Raw genomic sequence first — 16,212 nt, 5'->3', positions numbered from 1 at the left:
CAGAAAGGGCAACATTGCCTCAATAATATATACTCATCTAACCCTGCCAGACTGAAAAACCAAACTAACAAATCTATGAAGCAAACACACTTCTCTTCTCAACCATTTTTTCTCTTTCACACTTCTCCTTTACTTCTCTACTATACTTTTCTTCTGATGAAGGACTAATCTCTGAAACACCTAGATTCTTTCCTTTCTTTTTTAAGTATTAAACTTATACAACATTTATTAAAACTTGTCCCTCCTGTGTTGTCTTTTATCTTTTTGTCCAATGCTTTCTCAATATATCAGGTTGAGTAAAAAGTAAGCAACGTTTTGAGCTATGATGAACTTGAAGTTTCAAACTGAGAGAGAGAGAGAGAGAGAGGGAGGGCACACTGGGCTGGGACTCTCTTTCAGCTGAGTGGACTGGGGCAATGTGAAATGGAGTGCTTGGCTCATAGATAAATTGCACAGCCCTGTGCCAGAAATTTAACCTATGACTTTATAATTATGACCCCAACACCTTAACTACAAGGTCACACATCTTCATACACACACACATAAACATGCAAATAAAAGAGCGTAGAAGCTCTATTAAAAAGAGAAAAGAACAAACAAACAAAAATAAATATATCCATAAAAATTTCAAAAGACATAGCAAAATAATATTTATGAATGTTCACCTCAACAGTTCGTTCTCGGTCCAGTTTGAAGCTCTCCATGTAGTTGAGTACCTGCTCATTCAGATGATTGGTCTCCTGGATCAGTTCGGACGAACCATTACAATTTGAGATAAGCTGCTCAAACACTTTGTCGGGGCCGCCGATCTTCATCCATTTGTGATTGATCACTTGTTCTATCGATATCCGTTTGACCGGATCAACTACTAACATGTGGCCGATCAAGTTCTCACATTCTGTATTAAGTATGACAAAGACAGACAAATCAGAGAAGAGATAAATGAGAGAAATGAATTATGGTTACTGAATGGTGACAGACATGTTGCTAGTAAAGAGTCTGATGGTAAGAATATATAAAACAAGATAAAATTACAATGTAAGATACATCAGTCCCTTAGTTTACATGACATTAAGTTTGCAGGGTTATGTTTGGGGTTGAATAATCTCCTAAACACTTTATGCACACAGAAGGGCATGCATAGTTGTGTGGTTAAGACAGTCACTTTTGAACCATGTAGTTTTGAGTTCAGTCGTACTGCAACACTTTGGGCAAGTGTCTTGTACTATAACCCTAGAATGACCCAAAGCCTTCAGTGAATAAGGCAAACATGACAGAAATTGTGGAAGCGCACTATGTGTGTGTATATCAAAATAGAAGATTGGGAAACATTTCTGGTATTATTTAGTCACCATTACGCATGTTTCATTTGCTAATAGGAGTTAAAAAATTGTACATGTAAGAAAAACATGTAAAACATCTATAAGAAATCCATCAGACTGAGAATCAAACAATTTTTTCCAGTATCCTGTTTTGATATATAATTACTCTGCATAACATATTTTTCAAAATTTTCAACTCTTATGAATACCTCATACATATATAACATCTACATACGACTTTGGAGTGCTGGAATAGACAAATGTGCTTTAAGAGGAGGCAGCTTGGATTTTTACCCTATCTACATATTATATATATATATATATATATAGGATGGTGGTAAATGTGAACATGTCCATCTCAAAACTGCTTGACAACTGGTATTGGTTTGTTTACATCCTCATAACTTAGTGCTTTGCTAAAAATGATACAATAGATTTAAGTATCAAGCTTAAAAAAATAAACTACTCTGGTTTAATTGTTCAGTTAAGCCCTTCAAGGCAGTGCCACAACATGGCTATAGTCCAATAACTAAAACAAGTAAAAGGCAAGATCCAGGGCCACTATCACTTTTTCATTTCTGTCTTGGATGAGGACAGCTACATAAAATGCTGATCTCTAATTGTGGAGGGAACCTGTGGAAGGGATAGATGGATGAAGACATGGGATGAAATGGTGATAAAGGATCTTCAGAGGCTGGGCTTCACTGAAGGAGATGAAAAGAGACCAAGACCTCTGGCGATTTGCTGCACTCTCGGCTGAGAGCTCTTTGATTTGCAGCTGCTGGTGCCATTTAAATGCACTCATGCTGGTGCCACATAAAATACACTCATGCCAGTACCAGGTAGGATGCACTAATGCCAGTGCTACATAAAAGCACCCAGCACACTCTGCAAAGTGGTTGGTATTAGGAAGGGCATCCAGCCATAGAAACCATGCCAAACAGACAATTGGAACCTAGACAGTTTTCCAGCTTGTCAGCTCCTATCAAACCGTCCAACCCATACCAGCATGGAAAATAGATGTTAAACAATGGTGATGATGATGATGATGATATTTATTTCATTTTACTTACACATCACTTCTTTAACAATGAAAAAGGTCATATTTTGCACAAACTTAAAAGTTAGAATTAATTTTTTCTATATTTTGTTGAATAATTTCAAAACTGAATAATAGAGTTTTGAATGTCAAGAAAGTTGATTTCTCTAGAACCAAAAATGAAGAAATTAAAACAACTTCAGCTCTGAAGGGCAAAATACTTTAATATAAATGAATTGTTAGAAAAATTACAAGAAATGGAGGGAAAAAAGAGAACTAGTTGAATGATTGGATCTCAAATAGCTTTAAAACAAACGTCATGTAAATGTACTAACATTATAGAAACAATGGAATAAGTACTTCTATTTTGGATAGTAAAGAAAATCCTATATTGTGACAGTAGCCACAAGTGTGAGTGTATGTGTGTATGTCTATATATATGCATATATGTATAGATATACCATGTCCACTCACAAGGCTTTGGTTGGCATGAGGGTATAGTAGAAGACACTTGCCCTAGATGCCATATAGTGGGCTTGAACCTGAGTCAATATGGTTGGGAAACAAGCTTCATAACTACACAGCTATGTCTGTGCCTGGATGAACAGAGTCTATATTTTGTCTTCTAGCTAAGAAACAAAAACGAGGGGGTGAACGCAGAAACACAAATTTCAGTAATATTTGGTTGGGTGAGAGAGGAATGGCACTTGTCAGTTTAAGAACCACTGGACAAGTTGAGCATTATATACACACGCACACACATCATCATTGTTTAATGTCTGCTTTCCATGCTGGCATGGGTTGGATGGTTTGACTGAGGACTGGTGAGCCAGTTATAGAATTGTAGTGGTGGGGACAGTACCAAATATTTGGGGTACAGCATTATTCATGTGAAATAAATAAATAAATATAATAAAAATAACAAATATGTATGTAGGACTTTTGTAAAAAAGTTGAATAGAATATTTTGATAGGGACTTATTTTAGTGGCGGCAATAATGACAGCAAGATTTTATTTTCAAATGTGGTGATGAAAAAAAAAAGAAAAAAAACTTCAGTAAGATGTAATTGTTTCAAAAGTGAGATGCAAAGAATGTGTTTCTTGAACAAATGGATGTAGAATGTAAGTCGACATTTGTTTGTTTATTGTATATATTTTTAGCAAGACCTTGCATCATGCCATAATTGAGGCCTATTGTTCGTTCTCAATAGAGAGAGAGAGAGAGAGAAATAGAAGGAAGAAGAGAGCAATAAATGTTAAACATATTTACCAGTTGACATAAAAAATGGAATGTTAAATTTGCCGTTGAGTACTCGGGCCCGTAAACTCTGCAATGTACTCCCATCGAAGGGAAGAGCTCCACACACAAGGACATATAAAACTACGCCTAAACTCTACAAAAAGAAAACAAAAAAGAAGGAAAATATTAAAATAAATCAGACAAAAAAAAAAAACAAAAAAAAACAAACAAACAAACTAAAGTGGAGCTTTTGAAAAAATTCCCCAAAGAAATATTAGATAGAAAATATGACAAAATGAGAACAAAACCATATCAAAGAATTTAGACAAAATCACAGCAAAAGAAAAAAATTTTCATAAATTTTCAAATGAATAAAGAGGCACAGTGACTGTAAAGTTAAAAGCGTTTTGATTAGAAGCAAAGGTTAATGGTTGTAGGAGAGAGCTATACTAGATTGCATTGATAGCATTGTGTGTGTGCGAATATATATGTATGTGTGTGTGTGTATACACATATATGTATGTATATATGCATGTATATATAAATATAATTAATAAACACACACACACACACATATATATATATATATATGTATTATACATGCATATATTTTATTGCTGTGATCTCCTCATTGTTTTACACCCACTTTCCATGTTGGTATGGGCTGGATGGCTAATTACTCCTACACAGATCAGACAAAAACAACTCATGCAAAACTTCTATTTTAGGTTGGTTCCTACAGCTGGATGCACTTCCTAATTCCAACAAGTTTTCAGAGTATAGTGGATACATTTTATCAAGCCGAAAGAAAGAAAGAAAGAAAAGGGAAGAAAGGAGGAAAGAAAAACACACCACACACACACACACACCATAGACTCATTTTTGCATCTGTACATACTGAGACATGTAACAGACATAAAGAAACACACACACACACCCACCCTAACAGTGAAGTTGTGCCCTAAACCATGTTATACATCTAAGCTTTGCTAATCTTGGCACTATCATTATCAACAACAACACCATCATCATTTTAATGTCCCCTTTTCTGTATTGGGTTTGAGGAAATTTGTGCAGGAAGATTTTCTGTACTGAATGTTCTTTCAGTTACCAATTCTCCCTGTGTCAATGCAAGGAAATATTTTCCCCAGTCCTTCAAACAATAAACAGCTCAATGGTTTTGATCAGTTCTCATAATTGATTACAAACAATGACACTATTTGTATGGATGATGACTGTCTTTAACTAGCATGCATACATCACAACAAAGGGAAGCCACGACAGGTTTCTGTATAGGTTCTACCTACCAATTTCACTGATAGGGCATTGCTCAACCAGCAGCCATAGAAGAAGATAGTACCATACAGTGGTAACGAACCCTAAACTATGCAGTTCTGAAACAAACTTCTTAACCACAAGGCCATGTGTTTGTCCTCCCGCAATTGCTTGCCAACCAATGCTGGTGTGTTTATGTCTCTGTAAATTAGTGGTTCGGCAAAAAAGACCAATAGAATAATTACTAGACTTACAAAGAATAAGTTCTGGGGTTGATTTCTTTGACTAAAGCCCTTTAAGGCAGTGCTCCAGCATGGCTGCAGTCAAATGACTGAAGGAATAAAAGAAGAATGCTTTCAAGCTTCTACCCCTCCTCCATGAACTCATTAACACAGTAGACAATGACATTTGGCTGATGTTACCACTGCTCCCTCCACACTGTTGCATATTTCTTTACTTCATTAATTCCGTCCCTTACCAGGCTAGTAAGTTAGAACATACAAATAACTGGAATTAACGAAGAGTTAATTTTCAATTACATTTATACACTTGAATTTATTTTACAAAACATCCCAAAACAGGAAATGAAAGCAAATCTGCAACATACCCAGATATCTACTTTGGGTGCATCGTATTCTCGCCCTTCAAAAAGCTCAGGAGCAGCATATGGTGGACTTCCACACCATGTCTTCAAAAAACATCCTGGCTTGAAGTAATTGCTGAAACCAAAATCTTAAGGAAAGAAAAAAAAAAAACAGTAAAAATAAATAAATACATAAAAAAGAAATATGCAGTTGAAGAATTTGAGAAACTGAGAAGTAATTATGGCAGAACAATGGTGTAATAAACACTCTATAGTTTCTTAATGAATAATTTAAAATGTACTAATATACTGCATAATGAACAAATAAAATTTACCAATATATTTGTTAATTAAGATTTAAAAAAGAATAGCATATAAAAGTTAGAACGTGTGTGTGTGTGCGCGCACACATTTATGTATGTGGGTATGTGTGTGTAAGTATGCACACATGTGCGAATGTCTGTAAATATGTGTATGTTAGTATATATGCTCTTCCAGACAGGAGTGTTAAATTGTATTTTTAGACAATGATTTTAATTTTAAAGAACAGAATCTCATTCGCTTCCTCATCTTTTTTGCAACACTTTGCCATTTAAATTCTAAAGTCTTGTCCCAAGTAGCATTGTCATTTGTAGCATATGAATTACGAAGTCATGTTCCTTCTTGAAGAATACAAACAAATTCAGCCATAGTGTGATAGGCAGGAATTCCATTCAGTGTACCCAATGAAAGCTATAGACACACAAGAGGTGCAGTGGAATAATAGGAAGGTTGACAGAGAAAGTAGTGTTTGTATATGGAAGATGTACAGGAACCATAAAGTCTACAGATACATGAGAAATTGATTTTCTCAAATGCCCCAGAGGCTCTCTAGAGATAGTGGATAATTTCTTCTACCTAGATGACCTAATTAGCAGTGGAAGAGGATGTACTGTAAGTCTAATTGTTAGAATAAAAGTACAATGGAGAAAGTTTGGCAACCAAAGGTCTCTCTCTCTTTCTCTCTGAGTGAAAGGGAGATTGTATGATGCTTGTGTATGAACAGCAATACAAAATGGTAGAGAGACATTGGCCCTGAATGCAGAGGATATGTGAAGACTAGAAAGGCATGAAACTGGTATGCTTTGCTGGATGTGCAATGTCAGAGTGCTTGTATTGAGAGAAAAGTTAGGTATAAGAGGAATTAGATGCAGTGTGCAAGAGAGAAGACTGCATTTGTTTGTCATGTGATATGGATGGATAAGGACAGTTGCATAAAAAAGTGATCACTTAAAGTGGATGGAACTTGTGGAAGAGGGAAACCCAGGGAGACATAGGATAAAGTATTTAAGGCTGATCTCAAGACACTGAGACTTACGAAGGAGATGCTAAAGGACCAAGATATCTGGTGATTTGCTGTACTCAATAAGACCCATCTACCACAGCAGAACTAATAACCTAAAACCACCTTGGTATGCTTGTCAGTGAGGGGCTCTGCCCTACTCCCACTTCCATCCTGTCTGCCTTGTCAACCTTTCCCCACCCCCATTTCATCCCCTAACACCCATCACTTATTCATCACGTGAGAGCAGAATAGGTATGTACTAGATCCGCTGGTTTTCTCAGTTACCTGTCTTTCCCCACCTCAAACCACTTCCATTTCTCATTATCTTCTTCTGCCTACTGTCTCCATCAATCACCTCCTTTCTGTACTGTTCTTCATCATTAACCCTTGCTTACTTGCTATCACCCTCAATGCCCTAACATATCTACTGCAACCCCTGCTTCCAAGCCCCCTCTATATTTCTCCCCATCATTTGCTGCAGTCACCTCAGTCCTGCCCACTCACTCAGTCCTAACCTCTGTATCACTTCATCTATTCTCACCCCCCCCAATGTTACTTGAGGGCATGTCCAGACATATCTTCATCATCTCTCCTACTATTGTTCTCTTTATCTTACTTTCTGACTCACCCTCCTTTCTATTCCAACTGGGGTATCCATGTATCTACTCTACAGCAAGACACCTATCTCTGTCCTTCTATACCTCTAATCTCTCAAGTGACACAAAGCTGCACCTCCTCAATACTACTTCTCCCCTTCTAGTTGAGGGTTTTGTCATGTAAGGTTCATGATCCTTTATAGGGTCTCCAAGGTTGTTTGAAGAGAGGGAGGCTGGTATTCTCAAACCAGAGACCAGGTCTGAATGCTTGCAGCACAGTGGACTCCACTAAAGGCATCCAACATACCAGGTGGTGGTTTTAAACTAAGAGACTGATTAAGTCTGTAATCTATGAAGGCCATGGTTGGATTTGAACTCAGAATGTAAAGAGCTGGAACAAATACTACAATATAACTGGTCCAATGGTCTCACAGTTCCACCAATCCATGGCCCAGGATTGGTACCTTTTGTTTATTGGCCTTGAAAAGATGATCAAAATCTATTTAAAACAAGAACAACAAAATGTTTCAGTAATCATATTTTAATTGTATTAGTATAGTTGGTTTCCTTGAATAATGTTGAATATTTAGAATATGACCTTCAAAGTAGCATCACAGAGCCACTAGTTAAAGCCAAATACAAAGATAGATACATACATAAATACTTGGTTATGTTTGTAACAATATGGAAAATCTAGGGTCTTCAGAAAAAGAAATCAACCAGCTAACATGCACATTGCAAATTCAGTCTGTAAGCATAATGGTAATAATATGCAAGACTTTTCTCAAAGTTCAACATGTAAATTTGTTTTTGTTATCTATATTCCAACAACGGAACTTTGTATCTTTGTTAGAAACCAGCTCTTTGCTTACAGGAAAACTTCAAATAATTAAAAATAGATGAGAACAAAAAAACAAAACAAAACAAAAAAACATTTGTATATAGATACTGTTTCACTAACTCCAATGCTAACATCAGGTATTTATAATAATTGCCTTTCCTTTTGGTTGAATTAGAGTCTAGATTTAATCCAGGTGAGTTAGCTGCTTTAACAACATTCAATATAATAAAATCAAATGAGATATTTTCAATATATTTTACAAGCTTGTCTGTCTTTTATAGGAAATAACAATTACCTGCTCTCTACCAAATATACTTCCTTTTTAAAACCAATGTGACAGAAATCAATATTGTAAAAGCATGTTGGTGAAAGAGAGAGAAATATCTTTGAATAAAGGCAAGTTTGATAATAATTTTGGAGGAAATTTATAACAATTTATATAAGTCTCAGTAGAGAACCACTATTCTACATTGCTAGCCAGTTTAGTCAGAAGAATGACTAGTCAAGTACTTATTTAACACCAGATGATTGATAAACACAACAGCAGGTAGAAAGAGAAATTTATATTTTAATAAACAACTTTTATATATATTTTATTAGAAGAGTAAGTTCAATTTAAACTACCCACCCCTGGTAATTATGTGTTGGGAAACTATTTGTTAAACATTCATGTCAATACTTTATTATTGATGCTAATGATTTTTATCTTCATTATGAGTGTAATTCTAATTAATTAAAAAGTTTATGGACCTCATTGCCTTAGATACTTTTAACTTCCACTTAATTTTACATCATTCTCTGTAGTCAGAAAATAGCTAACCATTGCTATCTAATGGACAGAGATGGATTCTCTGGTGGTTTCGATAATGCACTTTCAGTTATTGAACCAACTAAATTCCTGCTCAGAAAAATGGTAATATATGTGGCTGAGTATTCCACAGACATGTGTACCCTTAATGCAATTCCCAAATAGAATCACTATGATATGATGTAACAAGAGTGAACATTTAAATTACTGGTGCAAGCCTAAGGAGAAAGAGAAGAATCAATCCTACTATTCAACTTTGGACAGGTCCAAGGTAAAGATGGGTTCAGCAGGGTTGGCATGTAGAGAACTGTAACAAATGCTGTAAGGTCACTATTGATTTTGCTAGTTTGCTGACTTCCTTGATACCTGGTGGTAAAAATGATATAGGCGCAGTGGAACTGCGAAAACATCAGACTGGATGCCTTGTATTTGGTCCAGTTTTTATGGACTGATATCAAATCTGACTTTGGTCTACTTAGGCCATTACCTACTTTAACACTACCACCTGACACCTCATGTACCTTTAGTGGAGTCTTTTCAGTTGTAGGCATTCAAGTTAGGTCTCTGGTTTGAAGGTACTTTCCTCCCTCCCTTCCACAAATCTCAGAAACCCTATGAAAGGTATCTCTGGACATTGCATTCCCTTCTGACTTAAAGAAGAAAAAAAATCTGGACTAGCTTCTATTACTAAATGAAGTTTTACGGCTGTGTGCAAGTATGTAACAAGGACATACAGACACATTTGCAGAGTATTGTAGATGTGGTATGTGGTAGGTCAAAGGCCGAGAGTCATGGCTCTATTGTACAGAATGTCATGTATCATATGACTGAGTTAACAACAACAACAACAATGACAACAAATACATTGCTACAAGGTCAAAAGAGGATCCCCAGGATTAAGAACAGAATTATTCTCAGTGTTGTGACAATTACATCACAAGTAAAGTCAATAATTTAAATAGATTTAACCATTAATGAACATTAGATGATATAACAAAGCTTATCTCTGCTGTTTGATGTTGCTCAAAGGAAAAGTAATGAGATATTTGTGAGTGAAACAAGACAGAACGTCCAGCTGAACAAACATTAGGCTAAAATACTGGCGAAACCGAGCAAACAAACTGAAAAACCTACCAGCGATTTTGATATTTAGGTTAGCATCCAAAAGTAGATTTTCAGCTTTTAAATCCCGATGTACCACATGATGTTTATGACAGTAGGACACTGCGGCTACTATTTGTTTAAACTTCTTACGTGCTTCTTTCTCGTTCATTCGACCATGAGCCACCAGGTGATCTGTATCAATAAACAGAAATAATAAAACAATAAATACAGGGACCTGTCTATAATATTGCAGTTTAATACACAACAATGCATGACATTTAGCTTGTGTCATTTGTACAATAGTGTACAAAAGTGCAGCATAGGATATGTGTTGATAATAATACATGACAATTTTGAACTTTCAAAAGGTGTGTGTGTGTATCAATCTCATTATCAGAAAATATCCCCCAAAATAGAGGTCTACCTCAGTTCTACTCTTCTATGTAGAGCATGTGTTTGTACACACACACACACACACATACTTCAGCATTAATGTATTCATGTGCTTGTGCATTATTTCATGAATGGGTGCACATAAATATAATATTCATGAATTTGTGCTTCATCCTTCTGTAGGTGTCAAATTAATCTTCTTTGCTTCTTTGTATAATTCCAAGGTGTTAGATTCATGATTATAAATAAAACCATGAGTTCAATTCCTGGACTGAGAAGAGTGTTAGACGAAGAGCAAAGCACTCCATCTGACATTGCTCCAATCTACACAGTTTGTAAATGAGTACCAGCTGAGTGCCAGTGTAACCTTTTCTCCTTCCAGCTGTCATAACTATCATATTCCACAGGTTCAAGGGTGGAAGGGCCAAGAGGGTGTCAATGTTGTCTCCTTGCCGCTATATAGGAACCTAAAACAATAGGACAAAATGTGTTATAAGCTGCCAGGTCATACGCACTTGCAAGCAACAGCTAAGTTATGTGTAAATGTAATTATATACACACACATGCATAGAAATGAATGGGCGTAAGAGGAATGAAAAAACAGTGTGCAAGTAGGAAGACTTTGCTGTTTATAGATATGCGATACTTATGGATAATGACAGATGAAGGAAGAAGTGTTGAATGAATGAAGTGGAAAGATCATATGGAAGAGGAAGAAGTGGGTAGAAGTGGTGAAGGTAGATCTTAACAGGCTGAAAGGATGACAAAGGAGTGCAACGAATCAGTGAAGCATTGTGATGGAGAATGTAGATCCAACCCAAGCAAGCATAGAAGAGTTACAAGGTGACGGTGGTGGCGATGATGATGATGATGACAACATGAAAGCTATCAAACATAAACACATGTGCATACACTAGTACAGTTATACTTATATGAAACACATGAAAATATACATTGACAAACCATTAAATATGCATATTATATATACACAAGTAAATGATTGTGCGTGTGTGTGCATGCACAGGTGTGACTGTGTGGTTAAGAAGTTTGCTTCCCAATCACATGGTTTCAGGATCAGTCTCACTGCATGACACCTTAGGAAAGTATCTTCTACTATAGCCCTGAGATGATCAAAGCCTTGTGAGTGGATTTTGTAGAAGGAAACTGAAAGAAACCAGTCACATAAGTGTGTGTGTGTGTGTGTGTGTGCATATATATACATAAAGGAAGATTAACTGGGAAGATAGTTTTCATGTGCTGTAGATGCACAGGGGCAATAAACATCACAGATGCTCAGAAAACAGATTCCATCACATGCCAGCGGGGAGAAACTAGAAGTAGTTGATAGCTTCCGCTATCTAGGTGACCAAGTCTGTAGTGGGGGTGGATACTCAGAGAGTGTTACCACTAGAATAAGAATAGCCTGGGCAAATTTCAGAAAGCTTCTACCCCTACTGGTGACAAATGACCTCTCACTCAGAGTGAAAGGTAGATTGTACAATGCATGTGTGCAAACTGCCATGCTTCACAGCAGTGAAACGTGGGTTGTGACTGCTGAAGACATGCGTAGGCTTGAAAGAAATGAAGCTAGCATGATCTGCTGGATGTGTAATGTCAGTGTGCACACACAACAGAGTGTAAGCGCCCTGAGAGAAATCTTGGACATAAGAAGCATCAAATGAGGTGTGGAAGAGAGACATTTGCGTTGGTATGGTCATGTACTACGGATGGACGAGGAGAGCTGTGTGAAGAAGTGCCACTCTTAAACAGTGGAAGGAATCCGGGGTAGATGGAGAGCCAGGAAGACTTGGGGTGAGGTGGTAAAGCATGACCTTCAAATGTTGGGCCTCACAGAGCCAATGACAAGACGGAGACTTCTAGAAGTATGCTGTGACTGAGAAGACCTGGCAAATAAAGTGAGCTCGCAACTGTAACCCACACCAGTGTTGCATAACCAGCCCTCTCAAAAGTTCCTTGGATAGTAGGGTGACATGCCATGCTTAAGGAGACCTACTGAGTTAAGTACATCAAAATCAAAGCAAATCACATTCAAATGGAAATTGTAGTAATACTCCTCCTGCTGGTGGCATGTAAAAAGCACCATCTGAATGTGGCTCATGCCAGTGCTGCTTTGACTGGCTTCTGTGCTGGTGGCATATAAAAAGCACCATCTGATCGTGGTTGATGCCAGCCCCTTCTGGCCCCTGTGCCAGTGGCACGTAAAAAAGCACCCACTACACTCTCAGAGTGGTTGACGTTAAGAAGGGTAACCAGCTGTAGAAACACTGCCAGATCAGACTGTAGCCTGGTGCAGTCTCCTGGCTTCCCAGACCCCAGTCGAACTGTCCAACCAATGCCAGCATGTAAAATGGATGTTAAACGATGATGATATATACACACACGCATACATGTACATAAACAGGAGATTGGAAAAAATTTGGTAATATAGATAATACCAAAATTTTTTTCCAATCTCCTGTTTCAATATGTAATTACTCTGCAAAAAATATCTTCTAGTATTTTTCAACTCTTATGCATACCTCACGCAAATATAACACCTACATAAAATTTTGGAGTACTAGAATAAGCAAATATGCTTCAAGGAGACACAGCTTGAATTAAAACCCTATCTACATAATATATATATATATAACTTTTCTCAACTGATCAATGGACTGATTCAGTAAACCAATCAATAACAAATCTATAATGACTACTGAAAACAGATCTAAGTGAAATATATTATAATAAGGAAATATGTAATGACCATCATTGATGCCTTGTCTTATATTTATGCCTTGTTTATCATCCATCTCCTATGCATGCATGGTAGGATAGTTCATAGGAGCTGGCCAGGTAGAAAAATTACCCTATGCAATTGTGTCTGTTTTGGTAAGGTTTTTTTATGGATGGATGCCCTTCCTAACATCAACCACTCTGCAGAATGGACTCAGTGCTTTTTACGTAGCACAAGCACAGATGAGGTTAGTTTTGACCTGATTTTTATAGCTGGATGCCTTTCCAGATGCCAACCACTTTACAGTGTGGACTGGATGCTTTTTATGTATATGTATGTGCATGTTCAAATAGACAGCTGTCTCCTTGCCTTGACATAGTGATATATTTATTAATGAGCATCAGCTCTCACAAGCACTGATGCTCGTTTCCAATCTATGAAAACATGTCTGGCTACAGGCAAAAATGTTACCTTGCTTGGAAAGAGGTGCAAGCTGAAGACAGAATGGGCATCTGACCATGGAAAAAATCTACCTCAACAAATTCCATCTGACTCATACAAATACAGAAATGTAGGTGACATTAAAATGATGTTGAGTATATCAATAGATAGGTTTATAAATCCAGATAAAAGGTTTTTAAACAAAACAGCTACCTCAGTAAATGGATCATGGTAGTTTAATATTATTAAGTAACAATTATCGTGTTTTACTTGTTTCAATCATTAGACTATGGCCGTGCTGCGGCACCACCTTGAAGAACTTTTAGTCAAACGAATCAACTCCAGTACTTATTTCTTGTTAAGCCTATTGGTCTCTTCTTGCTGAACAGCTAAGTTATAGGAGACATAAACTCACCAACACCAAGTATCAAGTGGTGGGGGGAGGGCAAACACAGGCACAATGATACACACACACACACACACACACACATATATATACACAAACACACAATGAACTTCTTTTAGTCTCTGTCGACCAAATCCACTCACAAAGTTTTGGTTGGCCCAAGGCTAGAGTAGAAGACCCAAGGTGCAATGCAGTGGGGCTGAACCTGAAATCGTGTTTGGGGAGCAAGCTTCTTATCACGCAGCTATCACTCTATGAATATATATAGGCACAGGAATGGCTGTGTGTTAAGTAGCTTGCTTTCCAACCACATGGTTCCGAGTTCAGTCCTACTATGTGGCAACTTGGGCAAGTGTCTTCTACTATAGCCTCAGGCTTACCAAAGCTTTGTGAGTGGATCTGGTAGACAGAAACTAAAAGAAGCCTGTCGTATATATATATATATATATATATATATATATATGTGTGTGTGTGTGTATGTATGTATGTTTGTGTGTCTGTGTTTGTCCCCCCACCATTGCTTGACAACCGATGGTGTGTTTATGTCCCTGTAACCTAGCAGTTCAGCAAAAGAGACTGATAGAACAAGTACTAGGCTTACAAAGAATAAGTTCTGGAGTTGATTTGTTCAACTAAAGGCAGTGCTCCAGTATGGCTGTAGTCTAATGACTGAAATGAATAAAAGAATATAGATATATATGCCTACATATTTGTGTGTGTGTGTGTGTGTGCGTGCCAATGTTTATTTAAAGTTATTATTCTTAGATAATTTTTAAAATAATAGAACATCTATTGAGTGGGGAGATAACAAAAAAGTAGAGTCAAATTCATTGTAAAATTTGTTATGACTGGGACATTTAGGTTTCACCTGACAACTTACTCAGCCAAATTAGTTGCTTAAAACCCCAGACCAAAATAAAAACATTATTTATCTCTACTAGGTATAGGTGTGACTGTGTGGTAATAAGTTTGCTCCCCAATCACATAGTTACGGGTTCAGTCCCACTGCGTGGCACTTTAAGCGAATGTCTCCTGCTATAACCCTGGGTTGATTGAAGTCTTATGGGTGGATTTGGTAGATAGAAACTGAAAGAAGTCTATCATATATGTGTGTCATTGTGCTTGTGTTTGTCCCCCATCATCGCTTGACAACCAACGTTAGTTTGTTTACATCTCCCATAATTCAGCAAAAGAGCCTGACAGAATAATTACCAGGGTTTAAAAGTAAATCTTGGGGTTGATTCATTTAACTAAAACCCTTCATGTTAATATTCCAGCATGGCCACAGTCCAATAATTGAAACAATAGATATAGCGTATTTTATATTTTACTTGTTTCAGTCATTTGACTGCAGCCATGCTGGGGCACTGCCTTGAAAGATTTAAGCCAAACAAATCAACCCCAGGACTTATTTTTTATTTTCTAAAGCCTAGTACTTATTCTATCAGTCTCTTTTGCCAAACTGCAAAGCTACAGGGATGTAAACACACCAACACCAGTTGTCAAGTTGTGTGGAGGACAAACACACACAAAACACACAGATACATACACATAGATACACACATGCAAATATATATATATATATATGTAAAAAGCATGTGCCACCGTGCTTTTTACGGTGGCACGTAAAAAGCACCATCCGAATCGTGGCCGATGCCAGTGCCGCCTCGACTGGCTTCCGTGCCGGTGGCATGTAAAATGCACCAATCCGACCGTGGCCGTTGCCAGCCTCGCCTGGCACCTGTGCAAGTGGCACGTAAAAAGCACCCACTACACTCACGGAGTGGTTGGCATTAGGAAGGGCATCCAGCTGTAGAAACACTGCCAGATAAGACTGCAGCCTTCTGCCTTCCCAGATCCCCGGTCGAACTGTCCAACCCATGCTAGCATGGAGAACGGATGTTAAACGATGATGATGATGTGACAAGCTTCTTTTAGTTTCCATCAATCAAATGCACTCACAAGGCTTTGGTTGGCCTGAGGCTATTAGACACTTGTCCAAGGTGCTATGCAGTGGGACTGAACCTGGAACCATATTTTCACATTGTCTCATGTACCTATGTAGCTGGCATAGACACCATCTCAGCCCTCTCACGTTTGAC

General features: G+C 37.5%; 1 protein-coding gene and 1 long non-coding RNA gene across 5 annotated transcripts in view; one reads left to right on the top strand and one right to left on the bottom strand.

Moving 5' to 3' along the window:
* LOC118763341 overlaps positions 1-12,964 on the top strand; it is a 34,703-nt gene extending 21,739 nt beyond the window's left edge. For both annotated transcript variants that reach the window (XR_004999094.1, XR_004999093.1), the window contains 2 exons: positions 6,623-6,626; positions 12,952-12,964. This is a non-coding gene — a long non-coding RNA (uncharacterized LOC118763341). The remainder of the gene's footprint in view (positions 1-6,622; positions 6,627-12,951) is intronic.
* Positions 1-16,212, bottom strand: part of LOC115212413 (serine/threonine-protein kinase SIK3) — a 325,311-nt gene that overhangs the window by 22,706 nt on the left and 286,393 nt on the right. For all 3 annotated transcript variants that reach the window (XM_036502737.1, XM_036502738.1, XM_036502739.1), the window contains exons 4-7: positions 10,164-10,325; positions 5,485-5,609; positions 3,633-3,756; positions 666-898 (exon numbers count right to left, since the gene is read on the bottom strand). In XM_036502737.1, the coding sequence (XP_036358630.1) occupies positions 666-898; positions 3,633-3,756; positions 5,485-5,609; positions 10,164-10,325 (644 nt within the window). The remainder of the gene's footprint in view (positions 1-665; positions 899-3,632; positions 3,757-5,484; positions 5,610-10,163; positions 10,326-16,212) is intronic.

Source organism: Octopus sinensis, linkage group LG5 (genome assembly GCF_006345805.1).
Source record: "Octopus sinensis linkage group LG5, ASM634580v1, whole genome shotgun sequence".
NCBI lineage: Eukaryota > Metazoa > Mollusca > Cephalopoda > Octopoda > Octopodidae > Octopus > Octopus sinensis.
Note: the sequence above shows the minus strand (reverse complement) of the source record. Positions and strands in the feature narration are given on the sequence as shown.